The sequence below is a fragment of the Corticium candelabrum genome, chromosome 1 (assembly GCF_963422355.1).
Source record: "Corticium candelabrum chromosome 1, ooCorCand1.1, whole genome shotgun sequence".
Lineage (NCBI taxonomy): Eukaryota > Metazoa > Porifera > Homoscleromorpha > Homosclerophorida > Plakinidae > Corticium > Corticium candelabrum.
In genome coordinates, this window is record NC_085085.1 from 5,417,651 (window position 1) to 5,436,232 (window position 18,582).

Consider the following 18,582-nt stretch of genomic DNA (forward strand, 5'->3'; position numbering starts at 1 on the left):
GTGATGGTAACGCGTGCTTTACCCAACCGAAAGACGTTGTTCTTCTTTAAATGTTTTTCTGTCCTCTTTCTACCACTAACATGTCATCTGTAATTGTAGCACTGCACTTTTTCTCCATAGTACCAAGTCAACAAATTTTAGGATAAGAGTGCAAAGTTTCAGGAATACCCAAAAAATAGGTGGGGACACTTCTTTTCTAAACATGTTTTAGTTCTAACCAAGTGTCATATTGAACTAGTTTATATACTGTAGCAAGTGGAGACATGCCCTAGTTTATAGAGTATTTTATTTATGTTATTTGATCTACGGTCAATTCTCCGGCAGGTAACAAGAAACATCTAGGTAAACTGGTGGATCATAAGTCTCATTTGTTAACTTATACAGCTGTGGCCAAAAGTTTTTGGACACCTTAAAATATAGTTAAAGTGAAAAATATGGTTCTCACCAGGACTTGCACTGAACATTACGATCTGTTTACACTAAAGAGTATAATACACCAATATTTAAACAGATTTAGGGATGACAAAATTACTTTAACCTGGTTTAGCAATTATTTGACCAATTGCTACGTATTCCATTACAGATGTGTTTGTCGTCAATTAGAGAATAGCCTATAAAACTACATTAAAAACCACAATTTTATTGCCCGAGCGTAGCTATAAGTCTAGCAGAAGTTTCTGAGCAATTTGACTCATACCAAGCTCACGATGGCCAAGACACGGAACTACACCGAGGCAGAGAGCATCAGGATCCTGGTGCTGCATGCGGAGGGTCTCAGCTGCCGCCAGATTGCTCGCAGGGTTCGTAAATCCCCTACTGGCGTTGCAGCCTTGCTGCAGAAACTCCGTCAAACCGGTAATGTGAGGGACAGGCGCCGCACTGGACGGCCACGGGTGAACACCGCTCGAGACGACAGGAACCTGTGCAGGATGAACTTGCAAGACCGGAAGAAAACAGCAGTAAAATTGCACCAAGAATGGAGGTGCTGTGACTGCTTCCGTCAGGACAATTTGCAGAATGTTGCTAGACCATGGTCTGAGATCATGCAAGGCCCAAAAGAAGCCACTCATCAAACCTGACCAGAAGAGGAAGAGGCTGGCTTGGGCTTGCAGGCACAAAAATGGACTCAAAGACAGTGGAACCGTGTGTTATTGTCTGACGAATCCAGTTTCCAGTTGTTTGCAACTCCAGGGAATGTGAGGGTACGAAGAAGGCCCGGGGAAGAGTGGAACAAAGACTGCATCGTTCCCACAGTGAAGCATGGCTCGGGATCTGTTATGGTCTGGGGGTGCATTTCAAGTTCTAGAGTTGGAAGGCTGACTGTTTGTGACGGAACAGTCAACTCTGAGAAGTATCAGGCTATTCTCCGTGATACAATGTTACCTGCAGCTCGTGATATGTTCCGGAATGGCCAGAACTACACATTCCAGCAGGATAATGCTCCATGCCACACCTCAGTTTAAACCAGACGATGATTCCAGACCAACAATGTTCAGGTGATGGACTGGCCGCTGCAATCACCAGACATGAACCCAATTGAGAACCTGTGGGGCGACCTGAAAATAGCTGTCCGACGTTACCAGCCGACCAGCAAGGCCCATCTGAAGGCTGTGCTCCAGGACGAGTGGCAGAGAATAGCTCCTGAGAGGTGCCAGAAGCTGGTGAACAGCATGCCGAGTAGGATATCAGCTCTGATCCGTGCCAAGGGACTGTGTACAAATACTAGCAATTATTACTGTGATATTGCTATTTTTGCTGTTATTCTTATCTCAAATGATGTCTTTTCCTATGTTACTTGTTACTCTATATATTTAATGATCCTGTATTATTACTTTTGGGCATAATTGAAATTTATAATAAAAATATTGTTATCTCAAATTATAATTGTTATATTGGATTTATTACTGAACTATATCCGCATTTCTAACCAAATATGACCAATTTACATAAAACATGACATGTGTCTGACAACTTTTGGCCACAGCTGTACTTTGATGTGTCATTGTCATATCAGATGTTACTTATACTTAAATATTGTGTTTATTTGACAGAGTGGAGTAACTCCATTGCAAACGACTGAGTCTGATTACACAGCTGCTGCAGAGGTAATCAAGTCATTTGCTCTAAATTGTGTGTTTGCGTTTGTGTGTGTTTGTTTGTTTGTGTGTGTTTGTTTGTTTGTGTGTTTATTTGTGTGTTTGTTTGTTTGTGTGTGTTGTGTGTCATGTGTCTTGTGAAGTGTTACTGTTGGTGGTTGTGTTGTGATATACTTTATAATTATAATTTGCATGTATTTTAATTTGATATTGTGTACAGGATATTTCACCAAGTCCTTCTCCATCACCTGTGTATGACAGACGTAAGTCGGAATGTAGACAAACACTTATACTTATAGAGCTAGCAGTGTTCTCTCCAGAGCTGGCAATGTAAAATTTTGGCAGTTGAAAGGAAGAATTGCTTGATATTTATTTTGAATAATGACAGATCTTTTGAGCAGGCTCTGTCAGCGTGGGTTGCAAGCAATAATGTCTGTATGGTATAGAAAGTAATGAGACAAGATAGGGATGACTATTGTGCTTTTGCACTGTACATGTGTTAGACTCACTTCTAATATTGATGATAGATAGCACCAAGTTTTAGCGACGCAAGATCTATATCATTGCTGCTATCTAGGCATGGTCTCGGTAAAATCCAGAAAGGCCTAGAAATGATCTCATTCTCTCTTGGATTTCGCGGGCGTGGTGCATTCAAGACTTTGTCTATCCCGTTGAGTGGTGGAATTCGAATTCCGTGACCTACTTCCTGCCTCAGCAACTGAACCCAGTCCCATCCGATCTAACACTTGATGGACGAACAGTATAAGATTGGCACCAGTTTCTCAAGTAACTATCGTAGTGCACTCATATGGTCTTCCCAACTCTGAGTGTGTACTAGACGGTAATCTGTGTAATGGGAAATCTATATAGTCCTATCATGCCAGAGGCTTCTCATACAACGAGTAATTGTCGCCCCTGAGTTGATCATGCCAAAGGGCATCTTGAGAAATTCATATTCACCGTGCGGTGTATATTGTCTTTCGCCACTTGTATTTGCCAATACCCCTTTGACAGCCTGGCTGATGTTTCAGATCGAGCGTTGGTCTCATTGATTTCAGATCGACTACCGCGTAACCTTATTGAATTTTTGGTAATCTATACATATTTATTAATCCCGTCTGGTTTCCTTACCATGACTACCGGAGAGGCGTAAGGCGACGAAGATTCTCGTATGATTTTCATATCCAACATGTCGGATATGTCCTTGCGTTGGTATTGAACGGGATGATAGATGGTTTTTTACGACGGATAGACCGCTCTGTCGTCAGGTTAATGTGACGGACCAAGTCTGTCGTTTCAGGTAAATCCACAAATGTCTTTCGAAATCTGGATATTAAAGCACTGACTGGTTCCTTCTGATCTTTGTTAATTGTGGTCCATAGCGAACGACCTTCCAACGATTTGTGATGCGGCAGGATAAGAATTAAGGTCGTCGTCGTTCATGGCTTCCGCCGCCCCGTTTTCTTCTGTCTCTAGCAATGACCATATGTCACGAGTTCTCATACCGTTGCGTTTGTCTCCACCGGTTTCTCGCGTTTGTCAAACCTCGTAATTATGTCAAGCATGTTGACGTGTTATGTCCTAACTTTCCCGTTGACGTCTACTCGGTAATCGTCATCTCCATGGGTGCATCTTGCTTTCAATTGTGTATGGTCCTTTCATTTCATGAGCAGTCTGTTGCTGTCTGCATGTGGGCAATAATATCGAGACTTGGTTTTCTTTGGTAAGTCCCTCTTCCTCGTTCCTATCGTATTATATGGTATGTCGAGATTGAGCCATTTCTAGTTCTTCCTGCACAATTCTCAGGGTGTCCTTGATTCTCTCCCGCAGTTCGAAAACATTGGTAGCCGGTTTTGATTTCCTCTTTTGTATCACTCCCAGTCCACAAGTGTCGCAATATCTGCATAGGTCCACGTAGTGTCCTTCCATAAAGAAGTTGAAAGGGCGCGAATCTCGTAGATTCTTGAGATACTTCCTTGTATGCAAATAATAACGAATTTACAAACCTGTGCCACTGCATTTGCCTTGGTTGCTCCACGCACAATCGTCTTAACATGTTCTTTAACGTTCCGCTAAACTTTTCGCGTAAGCCGTTGTATGCTGGATGGTAGGGAGTCAATGCGTAGCAGACACGATACCTCACCCGTACACTCTGATGTCGACTGCTTTCCCATGTCCGTTAGAATCTCCTCAGGTATCCCCGACCTGCTATAAATATCGACCAATGCTTGGGCTACCGCTTCCGTGCTGACATTTTCCAGTTTATTGCCTCGGTACCTGTATGGTCCCATAATCCACGAGAATGAGAACAAATCTGTTGCGCGCTCACTTGGGGGTGAATCGGACCGATGAGGTCTACAGCGACCCTTTTGAATGGTCGGCCAATCAGTGGCATCTTTCTGAGTGGTGCTCTGGATATGGTCTCTTTCACTATCATCTTCTGACAAATCGAACACGAATGGCTAAAACGTGACATCTCGCTTTTGACACCTGACCAGTAAAATTGCTTTTTAAAATGAGTCAAGTGGTTTTCTTGGCTCCAAGGTGACCTCCCATAATTGATTTGTGGACCAGTTGCATGACTTGATGTCTCAATTGTTTAGGAACAGTGGCCTGCCGTATTCTCTCTCCCCCAATCCACCTTGGGATGCTTCTATATTCGGTAATAACGTTGTCTTTCTCCTCAAATACCACTTCCTGATCTTCTTTGAGCATGGGACAATATTTGGATTTGTACTTCTTGATGAAAGCGTCTTCGCGTTGCAGTCTTGCTAGTTCATCTCGATCTATATTCTTCCAAAATTTGCATGGTTTAGGGACAGCTAATGTTAGAACCGCAATTCCCCTGTAGCTGGCTTGTCCTCTGGTCACCACTCCAACTTTGCTTCACATAGAGTCAAGGCTTTCGACCGCTCGTGCACCAGGAATATTTCCAATTATCGCATCGTAAATGGCGTCAGATGGACATAACTTCTATGGTACCAACATTGTAGGGAGTATCAAGTTGACCGTCGCCATGGAACTCTTCTGACTGAATTATCTGCCATAGCCGTACCTTCCAGTGTACTGGGCATGCTTCACTAGTTAATTGTTGCTTTACAATTACACCGCTGCATCCAGTGTCCCTCAGTACGCTGCCATATGAGTCCCCAGTTTCCCACGAAGTATTGGCATCGCATCCTGAGATGCTTGGATCTCCGAACACTCACACTGCTAACAAATGGGACTCTTCTGCCATAGGACAATTCTAGACGGCCCTTAATCAGCTCGGCTTTCAAGTCAAGTGGTGTCACCACTGGGCACTGCTGCCAGGCTTTGTGACACATAGTGGTTTCATTTCATGTGTGTGGGTGAGCTTGCCACAGCCTCCTCTTCCCTGGTACGTAAAGTGCTGCTGGCTTTTGTGGTCAACCTCTTTGAATCTGAAATAGGCAGTGAACCCCAGCACTCTCTCGCCTCATGTCCCAACTTGTTGCATCGGAAGCAGCGCTATTTCTTTTTCAGATGACACTCAAATGCTCTCAGCCCATATCGTTTGCATATGAAATTGTATTTCCGACTTCTCTTGTGTGTCTGCTCCTGTGATTGAAACTGACAAGTTAATAGACTGGCCAGTGACCGGTTGCGTTGTTGGCAATGACTGAGCTGTCATATGGAAACGTCGGTTGTGTTCGGTTAGAAACCTTTCTGCAGTTTTCTCCATCTCTGTAAAATTCGCTAATTTCTTTTCCCGCAAATAAGCCGCTAAGTCCTTTTGACAGCAATTCAAAAACTGTTCCTTCACAAATTTATCTTGGACATTCTTTGCGCTCCTGCCCGCGTGATCCAAAGCCATCCACTTGTTCAGGTAATCCTGGAGACGAAAAATGAACTGTGCCGGGCTCTCCCTTGGCTCTGGCTTACACTGGCGGAATCTCAAGCGGTGCACATCTTCTGTCAAGTCATATCTCAGCAGGGCTTTCTTCAGTCGTTCGTAGTTACCGGCATCTACATCGGGTGACTAGACTTCTACGGCTTTGCCGGTGATTAGAGCACCTAAAGCCGGTGCCCATGGTGGCTTCTCCCATGCATTCATTCCTCACAACAAATCGCCCAAACCTTACCAGGTAGCCGTCGAGCTCGTCCTTTCAATCTTGAAAGGGCGGCAACTTCCGTAACTTTGCTTTGCTGTTCGGCTCCTTGCTCTTCTCTTCGACCAACACTGGTGCCACTTTTTGTAACTCCAATTTCTTCATCTCCAACTCATTCCGTTCCTCTAATTCGAATTGTATCTTTTTCATTTCGCACTTTCTTTCATGCGCCCGTTCGCGTTTCTTTAATTCTAGTTGCATTTTCTTTAACCAGCTCGCGTTTCTATTTCCGCTTATCACGTTCAATTGCTTGTTGCTCTCAAACAAATTCTTGCAGCTATTTTCCCTTCAGACCCATTTTTTGAACGCATTCAATCAGATCCATTGCTCCTGCGACTTGTTCTCAACTGCTTGCTTCCTCATATATATTACCGTCTGAGCCCCCAGTTGTTGCGCGCGGAAGTGAAATGTAGACCAATTAATTAAAGCAGAGTGGTGTGTCTTCACGCGGCGGTCTGCTGACTCAACTCAATTTAAATTACCGTAATATCAAGTAAAACCAAACGCCAGTCACTCCTAAACGTGAATGACTCAATCTAACAGAACTATCATTATATGGTTCCCCGTATGGCTTCAACGCAAGCCTCGCCGTACATCGTTATAGCATAATAATTATGATAGAGAGTTGGTCGTGACAATGTCTGTTGTGCTGTTAACGCATTAATTGTCATTTACTAATTTTGACACTTTCTATTTTTGTCATCGAAGTGAAACAAGAACGTAGTATTGTTGCATGTAGTGTGTGCATGGATAATTTACCGTCTGTATGTTGATATTATTTGTTGAATTTTTACGTCTGTTGTAGCATTACCTACTTCAAGTGATGAATGGAACATTATGGAAACAGCCAAAATTCCTGGCAAAGTAGGTCAACCAGTGAAATCAGTTACAGAAACTATTGGCCATGAAGGAGGATCATTGCAAGCAGATGGTGTGTCGCTATATGTACCTGAAGGTACCTTTTCTATTCCTACTAGAGTCTGCATGGACACGTATTTGGACGAACGAGAGATGGGACTGTACGATGAAGAAGAGAGGGCTGTCAGCCCTGTTGTTCAGTTGTCTACACCACTTTCTACTGAAAAGTTCAACAAACCCGTACAGGTGTCTCTTCGACCCGAGGTAGCACTGAAAACAAGAAAGCACGAGACCGGATGGCAATTGAAGCTAAAGATGAGTGAGTCTTCAACTGAAGGCAAGCCTTCCGAATGGCACACTGCGTTCCAACTCAACACCGACACAGAAACAGTAGAGAAAGAGTCATCATTTATACATTATGATCCAGGCACTCAGACACTGCATGTCAATGCTGTTGGTTATATGGCGTGGCTTGGCAAGCCACATGGGATTCGATCTATGCGAGACGTACGCTATGCTTTGTTTGGCCAGCAACTGCAAGCGCGGCAATGCGAGTGGAAGATTTCCGCTCATATCATCCATGGTTCAAGTCTAGTCTATGAACAGATAGCTGAGACTATGAAATCAAAGCTTTATGAGGAGTTAACAGTTCCCATCAAGGATCGTATTGGTATAGAAGGTACAGTGCGTATGTCAGTTGAATGTCATGAGCCATGGCAAATGGTTTTGGGAAAAGCAATCACTTACATTCCAACTAAACGCATTTGGAATACTACAAAAGATGCTGCATGCTATTACGAGTTCACATTGCAAGATAAGATGGGAAGTGCTGACACTTTAAAGTGTATTGTGGAGGCACTATTCCAGCATGCGGAGCAGGAGGAATTTGTTGACAATACTGTCAATATGGTTGTTGCTCATTCACTGAATAAACGACGTTCTAAACGACGTTCTGATTCTGAAGAAAGCAAGTAACGTCAAATCATTTATAACAAAGGAATTTTAAAGTTTGTTTATTTAGGAGATGTGCCAGAGCCTGTCACAGAAGATGATGATATCTCGCAGTATGCGAAAGAAATGTGAGTATACCGAGTGTCACTAACTTCGACCTTCCAGATCAGCGAAAAAATGGTTTCGGAAATACTAGTAGCCTTCTAGGTCAATCAGCGTCTTATATCCGGAATGTTGGGGGTCTGATTGGTTTAGCAGTGATTGGAATGGTTATGCTAATTTTAAGTGCAGTAACGCTGATTACGCGCGTGAAGTCCTCTTTGGCACGCCAGAGTCGTGAATAGATCTGGTGCACGGTACTGTAGTCTCGCGTAGGCAGCCCCTCCTCTTTTCTATTTTGGCTACGTCAGACTTTAGTTTCAGCTCCAGTTCTGCAAGCTTACGGTGACAGGACATGCACAGCAGCGTCGGTAGACCAGCATCTCTGAGTTTGACAGCTGGTCGAGCGGTGTAGTCTCGCTAGCCCAGCGGGTAATTACACTATTTAGATATAGCTAACCTTCTGCCGCAGAGTCAGAGTCACCGTTTCATGCTGTCCACCAAGAAATGGCCTCTTCTTCGTTGCCATGGCATTGACAAATGCGTAATGCAAAAGCCCGGTATCTTCCATGTCACTATGGTAAGTTACGTGTAGGGTTGACTTCAAGAACGGTTATCGGTATCAACCGTTTATGCTACCAAGCTGATTTCTATACCAAACCTCTGCGCTTGCAACAGCGCAGATCCTTGACTAGACTACTCAAATTTGTCATTGCAGTGAATATTCCCCTCTCGGGGACCGACCCCCGCGTAAATTTTTCGATGATGCGAACGCTACACCTTTCAGTTCATTCGAACACACGCCCACACCAGCCCCGTGTAGACTGTACGTGTCGTCTCTCTCCGCAACGCTTCCAGCAATCGAAGACTTAGGGTGATTGAAGCCGCTCTTTTATCGCTAGCGTTTCTCTCTAGATAATTCTGATTGCATTTGCACTGAATCCAACTTGCACGTTTCCTGTACCGAGTGCTACAAGGGGAGTGTGTCGATGTCTCCCTCCAATCATATTGTATCTGCTCGAATACACCGTTACCGCTGCGCATATCTGCAGAAAGATAATGTACTAGTTGTATGGTATCCGTAAGCGCCTCGCGTTGGTGAGTAACACGTCGCAACGGAGTTTTCTGACCGTCTACGAAGCCTACTGAAACGCCTCGCCCTAGATAGACTGTACACGTATTGGTTGAAACCCTGTCGTGGAAATTACCATAAACTTGCAATCTTCTAGTAAAGTACGGGACGTATGAATAGTTGACTGTAGGTGGCATTTAGCTTCTGGAGGTGTTTCTTGCTTGTCAAGTACCGTACACAGAATCCCTAGCTACTAGTTGTACGGTATCCGTAGGCGCCTCGCGTTGATGGGTAACACGTCTAACGGAGTTTTCAGAACGTCTACTGAAACGCCGAGTCCTAGCTAGACAATACGTATTTGTTGAAACCCTAGCTGTCATGGAAGTAAACATGCAAACTTCCTAGTCGTTTAGATTACGTATAAAGGCCTGGTATAGGTAGTCGTCGTTTTGCGATCGTGATCAAGACAATTGAAATGTACAGTCTAGGTATGCACTCGGTTCCGTTGTAACGACAGTGGTATGGTATCTATTTATTGACATAGAAATTGATAACGGCAAACATTGACTATCAACAGTGTTAGATGCAGCACAGTGTAGTAAAGGATTGATCATACTGTAGTCCGGGACGTGTGAATAGTTGACTGCAGGTGGCGTTCAACTCCTGGTGTTTCTTGGTTGTCAAGTACACACAGTCCCTAGCTACAATACAAAAGGATGGGGCGACGTAACTTGATGAAGCGTTTTCTTCGTGGTTTGGTCACTTGCACGAATCGTTCTTGGACTCATCTGTAGTCGGACATAGAAACGATTTTTTAAGGTAGGTCCTATCATGAAACGTGGTCGTGGGGAGGAGAAATTTGAGATTTGTGTATACACACACACACAGACACACACACAGACACACACACACACACACACACACACACACACACACACACACACACACACACACACATACATACACACACAGACACACACGCGCGCGCGCACACACACACACACACACACACACACACACACACACACACACACACATACCAGAAGCTCGATGGAGACCATATAGGACCACGCCCGTTTCTGTTGTGCGACCCGGATTAGAAGCCTCGCTACGCTCGGCAACAATACAAAAGGATGTGACGACGGAACTTCATGAGGCTTTTCGTCGCCGTTTGGGCACTTGGACGAATCGTTCCTATACTAATCTGTAGTCGGACACGGAAATTATTTTTTGAAGTAGGTCCTAGAATGAAGCGTGGTCTTGGGGAGGAAAAGTTTCAAGTTTGTGTGTGTGTGTGTGTGTGTGTGTGTGTGTGTGTGTGTGTGTGTGTGTGTGTGTGTGTGTGTGTGTGTGTGTGTGTGTGTGATGTTTGCAGCGCTCAATTGTGAGGGAATATGGTGCATACAAACAGTCGGGGATGGGCACGGGCATAATTCCGTTGGGCAAGGAAGTCACGCTCAATATTGCTCCTTGTCTTGGGAGTATAATTGAGTAATCTATGGACAAGACTGCTGGCTTTGCAAAATAGGGTAGACAAGAATCTGTAGATTATTATATCCATGCAGCCTTAGAGTTGTGTTATTGTCAGTGAATGTATCTGGCTATTTCCAGGGAGATCATCAGCAAAAACACTTTGCTTGGTTTATGAGTCCCTATTTACAAGGAGGGAAAATTGAATGGTCTAGAATTTAGCATTACCATTGAAACTTCATGTTTTAACTATTTGTGCTTGTTGTCACAAACGCAGCTGGACTTTTTTTGCAACAGAGTTGTTTGTCATTGGTACACTTTAAAGCGATAGTTTTCTACTAACATTACATCATTTTGGTTGTTTTAGAAGAAATAACAGCGACAAATTAGGAGGATTTTGGCGTGGGTGGGCTGACATTCCTGTGGATGTCATTAGGGATGTCAGCTTTCTGCTTACGAGCAGTGAATGCAAACGTCTTCTGGCTAAGTCGCTTGCAATAAAGCCTGCTCAATTGCTTCAGTCAGAAGATGAAGTATTTACCACAATAGATTTGTGGATTATGGATCAGAAAGATAAAGCTACGTTAGAGAGTTTGTTTCAGTTTATGCGGACAATCAACTTGTTTGAAGCTTTGAAAGACAGACTGGACCAGCGCTTGAAAGAACAGACAGCTAAAAAAGGTCGATGTTTTCGTGTCATTTTAGTAGTTGTTTGAATTTGATTTTGCTGATGTTTAGTGGGCATAGCTCACTTTCCACCACGCCAACTGTTTGATGTTGTTAATGATCACATATCTAGTTACTGGCTGGAATTAGGTGTGGAAATGGGATTCACCTATGACCAAGTAAGGAGTACTGCACACATGCACACGTATACACACATACTTCGTGGTCTGTACGAGAGAAAACGTCAAAGTGTTGGAGAATACAGAGCTGTTGCTCGCTTGGTAACAGCTGTGCAGGCAATCAAAAGAATGGGATTTGTGGAGGATGCTCTACCAGGAGGTATACCGCCGCACACGAAGTTCGTAACTGCTTACTGAATTATATTGAATCGCGTTTGGTTGTGTTGCAGTGAAGGCCGCGTTAGATGAATCATGCCGTTACAGTGATCTATGACTGCTTATGTTATTGGATGATACTTTGTGTAATGTATGTTCTATTTTAGCACCTGACTCATCTGAAGAGGTCTCCGACCCCCCGGCACACGTTCCTAATTTAAGTAAGTAGACTTAATTAATCACTTTTGACTATTTCAATTAGACTTTTGCGTTGCATAAACAGAAGTTAGTTAGAAATGTTTTATTTCAGCACCCGACCCTTTAGAAGATAGCAGCAGTTCTTCAAACGGCAATAGTTCGGGTAAGTAAACTTAATTACTTTTAACAATTTGATTAGAGTGGCGTTGCGTGAACAGACGTAATCCAACATAAACCAGGTGGCCATGGATATGATGCGTATCAGTACTACGTAGACTGTGCTAGACGTTTTAGTTTATATTATGAATTACAAATTACACAAAGTAGTTTATTGAGTACAGACAGATTCAAGTGATTTTATTGGTGAATGGACGTAGGTATTGGTGAGTTGTCATGCAAGGTCTTTTTATTGATTGTTTACCTTTCATTATTGTGTAATTTTTGTGATTTGAGGGTGACCTGTAAACGAAACTATTTACAGACTTTGGGTTCACGTGAAAGTTAAAAAAGACAGTCGCTTTTGTAGTCTCGCGTAGCCAGACCTTAACCCCGCCCTAGTTACGTAGAGTGTACCAGTTTTGGCGCACTTCCGGTCTGTGCTACTCGCGGCGCTCTTAGCACATCTCGGTAGTTCTCCAGAACGCGGTACTCTACCGTACTACCACTATTGGAGAAATCAGGAGTGCGCCAGCTTTGGAAAAATAGTCGTTTGTATTGGGGAGATTGGGAAAGCCTTGCACCGAAATCTTTGCGTCGAATCGCGAAAAGTATATCGCGAAACAACTTTGCGCTCTTATAGGAGCGGACAAAATCGGTTGGCAACCTCTCATTTCGCAACCTTTCGGCTACTACTCCAATACAAACCACTATTTTTACTCTCCATCACAACACCCTATTTAAACACACCACAAGGACATTTGGCAAAACCGGGTTGCGCTAGGATGGTCCAGCTTGGTTGGTCGAATGGTTGCGACACTTTCCAAGTGCCTATCTTTTTTACGACCCGAAGCATCCCAGGTCGCTCCAAGATATTGCCTACACCACGATAGCGAAAGTTGCCAACAAAGAAAAAGTATGTTGTCCTATATGTGGCGAGGAACGGAACACCTTCGCAACCATGTCGTACTACGCGATACCGAAAGTTGCCAACAAAGAAAAAGTATGTTGTTCTATATGTGGCGAGGAACAGAACACCTTCGCAACCATGTCGTACTACGCGATACCGAAAGTTGCCAACAAAAAGAAACTATGTAGACCTTTATATAGCGAGGAACAGAACACCTTCGCAACTATGGCCGACCACACACTCATGCACGATACTAGAGGTTGCCAACGAAGAAAAGCTATGCAGTATGTGGACGTATGTATATATAGCGAGGAACAAAACACCTCAACCATGTCCGACCACGCGATAACGAAAGTTGTCAACGAAGAAAAACTATGTGGACGTATATATAGCGAGGAACAGAACACCTTCGCAACAATGTCCGACCACACTACCACACGAGAGGTTGCCAACGAAGAAAAACTATGCGGACCTATGTATAGCGAGGAACAAAACACCATCGCAACAATGTCCAACGACGCACCCCAGAATGTGTCCAAGAATCCAATCTTAGCCACATTCGCCGGTATGCGTCTTCGTGTCAAGAAGGATCTTCCCGAGCATCTCTTCGTGGAAAACGCCTACGAGAATTAACAATCTCCTCTCCGACATATCCAAGGTCGACTACTTTGCTGGAAACCGAGGGCGTACCCAACCTCGCCCCTCGTGGAGTTGCCCGTGTTTGTGGACGATATGTACGTATTCGGGTACTTATACGTTCGGAGGATGCGGTCCGAGTTCGAGCATCTCTTGTACAACCGGCGAGGGTGGATCCTCACAGAACGTCGTAATAATATCCTCAGTTCTTGCTTAGCAAGCGGGAGCTCGATGGTAACCAATCTATCTCGCTGTCCACAAATCTGACAATTGCCTGCCTCTGAAGCTCTAATCACTGCAAACCATCAGGGGTTCAGAACTTACACAAGGTATAGATGTCTTAGGGTGTTTCGTTGCTTACGATTCCCTGCTTTTACCAGATGAGTCGTCGTCTTAGGAAGACGTACGGACGTCATTTTGTCTAACATTATTACAATAATTTACTATACTCTAGCTATGGGATGGTCACGTGATGATCACGCCTTAGTATACCTGTTGGGATTTTTTGGGAGACCTGGAAACATGCCTAGCTACGTGTAGACGGTCGCAAGTATACTAGCTACGCCCTTCATTTAAGAAGAGTTAAGGCTGTGGTGACAGAATGGGCATGCCTGTAATTCAAGTTACGGTATCGCTATGTTGACTGAGCTCATATTGAAATTTTGTGATGATGTTGTTTGCTAAGGGAAGTTATATTTTAGACTCTGTATTAACCTAAATGGGTCTGGCACTTTTACGTACATGCAACAAGCAATTTTTTCAACATGATTGCATGTTGCAGACAGAAATTGCCCATGCACTATGGTGTTTGCTAATTGGTACATATTAATTGAATCTTTAAAGTGAATTTTTTACTGACATGCATTACATTTTAGTTCTTTGTGCTATTTTTCATTTTACACTTTTTGGGGGACCAAGATGTTAAACTATAAAATTAAGAGTACGTTGACTTAATTAAATATATCATGTGCACATGCAATCATGAGTCTAAGTGAAATGAAGCCAACATATGCATCAGCATGTCTATTGTTTGTCTTACCACATCTTGGTCCTTCAGATGTCGGAGAAGCTCCACCAACAGTCGGACGAGGTCATCCAGGTGTCGCAGAAGGAACTGTATCACAACATCTAGGCCAACAATCTTCAGGTTTGGTTAACTGGTGCCCACACTGTACCATACAATGACGTGGTCGATCATCAATGGAAAGTTGAAGAAACGTTTGCAGGTAGATGAACTCGATTTCTAGAGGGTGATATAGTTAAAAGACAAATGCACGTTATTGATGAAAAATAACTGTAATTGTACACGGTATGCAAACTAGCTGATTTTTTGTTTCATTGTCAAAAGCAATGTAGCATAATGGTTCATTTGCGCAATGGTAGAAATTGTTTCTTCTAGATCATTATCTCTATTATTAGTATTCCGACTTCTGATTATTGATAGTGAGGTATGAACTCTAAAAGCGGGGGGCTATTGACGACGTTACAGGACACGCCCACTTTTTATTTATGTAATTAAATAGAATTAGCTGTTTGCTAGGAGCGCGCACACCAATTTTTTTGGCTGGTGGGCGTGTTAAAAAACTAGATTACCTTAAAATTATACATATTGTGCATTGGCAGTTGCTGTAAGTTCTTGTTACAATGACATACTTGAACTCTACCAAGTTTTTTCGCTTGGAAAAAGCTGGTTGTAGGAATAATATGATGGGTTTTATAATATAATATAATATAATATAATAATATAATAATATAATATGATATAATATAATATAATAATATAATTAAATATACTTTTCTACGACGGTGCTGCATGCGACATTGGCAGTTTAGCCAATATATGTGGTTCATGGCTGGCATTATTGTCTCATTTTAGGTATTAAATTAACTAATTAATATCAATCTTGTTACTTAATTAAGACGCCGCTATTGCAAAATAATTTGACTAAACGCTTAATGAATGAAATTAGTGAAAGGGAGCACTAACAGATAGCGCTGAACGAGAAATTGACCCCTTTTCAGTCCCGGGTACTTTGGTTGTACAGTAGAATTAGCAATGTGCTTCCAAACGCACTGCAAAGCAGGAAACTTAATTACACATTTTAGTCTCAACAACGAGGCACAGGTGTACCAATTGCAACAACGCCTAGGGTTAATTAACGCCAAACAGTTTACTTGCAAGCATGCACATACTCATTAACACCACGTGCACGTCACTAGACACAAGCATCCCAAAACTTGTTTATACAGATGACTGAGTCACACTTAAACATTTGTTTAGAAAGGTGGCTGAGAAAGGACAGGCAGTCTTATTATGAAATCGTAAATCACTTGGGCGCTTTATCGCAGGCTACTCTCCGCTATGACTTTGAAGGTACACTTGAAAGTTATGATTAGTAAACAAAATTGGGACGTCCTGCGTGACTCCGCCTAGACTGGCGGACAAGCTCCAACCACCATACGTGATGATAATGTACGAGCGCTACACTGTACCAGTGAACGCACGGTACACATTGCAAAGTTGTTTACATGGTCGTTTCCGTCTACTTGCGGTGAGACTACTGTAACCATCGCTACTCCTATAGTTAAAAATAACTAACAAATTGATTTAATTGAAAGCTTTGGCTCTACAAGTTGAGGAAACAGCTAGGTCAGCCAAGCAAAGACTGTCTTTGTCAAGACATTGACATCATCAGCAGTGACGAGGGTGGCCTCAAGATAATTTTATCGCTAACATTGTGTATATGTCTGGTTGATCTAGAGAAAGTAGAGACTCTTGTTGTTACTATTATTATGTGATATAGGTGGTTACAATGGAAATACTATATATGATTACTATAATAACTAATGATTGGGTCAGTGTTGAGAAAAAGTCTCAGCGGGATTACTGTAATCAGACATGCAAATCATAAGCAATCTTGAGAACATTGTATGCAGGAGGCAGAAGATCAGTGAACATAATACTCAAGTCTGCGTATTCCATTCACTGTTTTGTCTGCTTGAGTTGGGCACTTGTTATTGTAACAAAATAAACTAATGGCAAAAATATAAGAATAATATGAAATACTAAGTATGAATTTTTTTATTATTAAAATTAATACTATAATATTATATTTGTTCATCATTAGTTTCATTAATTTTCTCTTCACAATACACTGGTAAAATTAGTGGAGTCATCAACACTACGAAGCAACAGCCTCCTTGTGACCCAACAGCTGATATTTCGACTGTACTGCACACTCTACAGATGACAAACTAAAAGCCTATTATCTCACTGACACACTACCATAACAGTAATGTTTATTACCCAATAATAGAAAAGTTAACAAATCTCCCATTAATTCAGTGAAAATTAATTCAGTAGTTATTTGCCGTTTCTATGTGTCGTTTCTTTATTACATCAACAACCGATGGATCAGCTAGTGTGCTCACATCACCCAAATCATCCGCCTCATTTGCAGCTACTTTCCTCAACACACGGCGCATGATCTTACCAGATCTTGTTTTTGGCAATGCGGGAGTAAGAAGAATCACCTCAGGAACAGCAAACGACCCTATCCTGTGTTTCACAATATTCTTGATGCTGTCAGTAATCTCTGTTTGACTGTGTAAGTCACCTGTATCTTTTAAGATGACGTAAGCATAAATGCCTTCACCATAAATATCATGAGGAAAACTGACAACAGCCGACTCGGCCACATCTGGATGCTCATCGATTGCACTTTCAACCTCGGCGGTTCCTAAACGATGGCCCTTGACATTGATGACATCGTCAACTCTTCCAGTTATTTGATAGTACCCGTCCCTGTCTCGCCGAGCTCCATCTCCAGTGAAATACAGACTAGGAAATCGAGAAAAATAGGTATCTAAGAATCGATTGTGATCACCGTGGATAGTACGTGCCATTCCAGGCCATGGTTTACGAACACATAACAAGCCAGATACATCATTTTCAGTAATAATTTCACCCTTCTCATTCACAAGTACTGGATCAATCCCAAGGAAAGGAATCATAGGATAACCAGGTTTGGGTTTGACTCCATTAGGTGCTGGTTTGGGTGCTATCATAATCCCACCAGTCTCAGTCTGCCACCATGTGTCCACCACAGGACAGCGCGCATCACCAACTACAAGATTATACCACTGCCATGCTTCAACATTTAAAGGCTCACCAACGCAGCCTAGAAGACGAAGACTCGAACGATCATACTTATGCACATGTTCATCTCCAGCTTTAATCAATAAGCGAACAGCCGTGGGAGCTGTGTAGAAGTGAGTGATTTTCAATCGGCTAACCATCTCCCAGTATCGGCCCGGGTCTGGATAAGTGGGAATGCTTTCAAACAGAACAGTTGTTGCTCCATTGGATAGAGGACCATAGACAACATACGAGTGGCCAGTAATCCAACCAATATCGGCAACACATGCAAATATATCACCCGGTTTGTAATCGAATACGAGCTCATGAGTGAGACTGGCGTACAAAAGATATCCAGCTTGAGTGTGTGCAATCCCTTTTGGTCGACCCGTACTTCCAGAAGTATAAAGCAAAAAGAGGTTGTCTTCACTGTCCATTGTCTCAGCCTCACACGACTCTGACACCAGAGCCATTGCATCTTCCATACGAATGTCTCTCTCTGTATTCCAAGGAACAACGTTTCCTGTTCTTGTCATCACTAATACCCGATTCACAGCTGCAGTTCCTTCCAATGCTTTGTCTACAGTTGCCTTCAATGGTATTGTCTTCCCTCCTCGAACTCCCTCATCTGCTGTAATCAGAACAGATGCCTGTGCATCATCGATACGACTACGAAGCGCTTCAGCACTAAAACCAGCAAAAACCACGCTATGCACAGCTCCAATTCTAGCGCACGCTAGCATAGAGCAGACAGCCAATGGGCTGACAGGCATGTAGATGGCTACTCTGTCTCCTTTTTTCACGCCCTGTGACTTGAGCACGTTCGCCAATCGGCACACCATCGACTTCAGCTCTTTGTACGTAACC

The 18,582-nt window shown here is 42.9% G+C and overlaps 2 protein-coding genes across 2 annotated transcripts in view; one reads left to right on the forward strand and one right to left on the reverse strand.

The window, feature by feature from the left end:
• Positions 1 to 707: 707 nt before the first annotated feature.
• On the forward strand, positions 708 to 14,999 carry LOC134183666 (uncharacterized). Its single transcript, XM_062651285.1, has 12 exons — positions 708 to 893; positions 1,482 to 1,661; positions 2,052 to 2,105; positions 2,317 to 2,359; positions 7,032 to 8,051; positions 8,106 to 8,163; positions 11,044 to 11,357; positions 11,415 to 11,681; positions 11,752 to 11,784; positions 11,845 to 11,898; positions 11,988 to 12,038; positions 14,635 to 14,999. Exons 1-12 carry the CDS (start codon positions 708 to 710, stop codon positions 14,760 to 14,762), a joined length of 2,388 nt encoding a protein of 795 aa, XP_062507269.1. The 3' UTR covers positions 14,763 to 14,999.
• Positions 15,000 to 16,778: 1,779 nt separating this feature from the next.
• LOC134179698 (acetyl-coenzyme A synthetase 2-like, mitochondrial) overlaps positions 16,779 to 18,582 on the reverse strand; it is a 2,217-nt gene continuing 413 nt past the window's right edge. The window contains exon 1 of the mRNA XM_062646634.1: positions 16,779 to 18,582. This exon is cut by the window's right edge and continues 413 nt beyond it. Coding sequence (XP_062502618.1) covers positions 16,935 to 18,582 — 1,648 coding nt within the window. The 3' untranslated portion in view covers positions 16,779 to 16,934.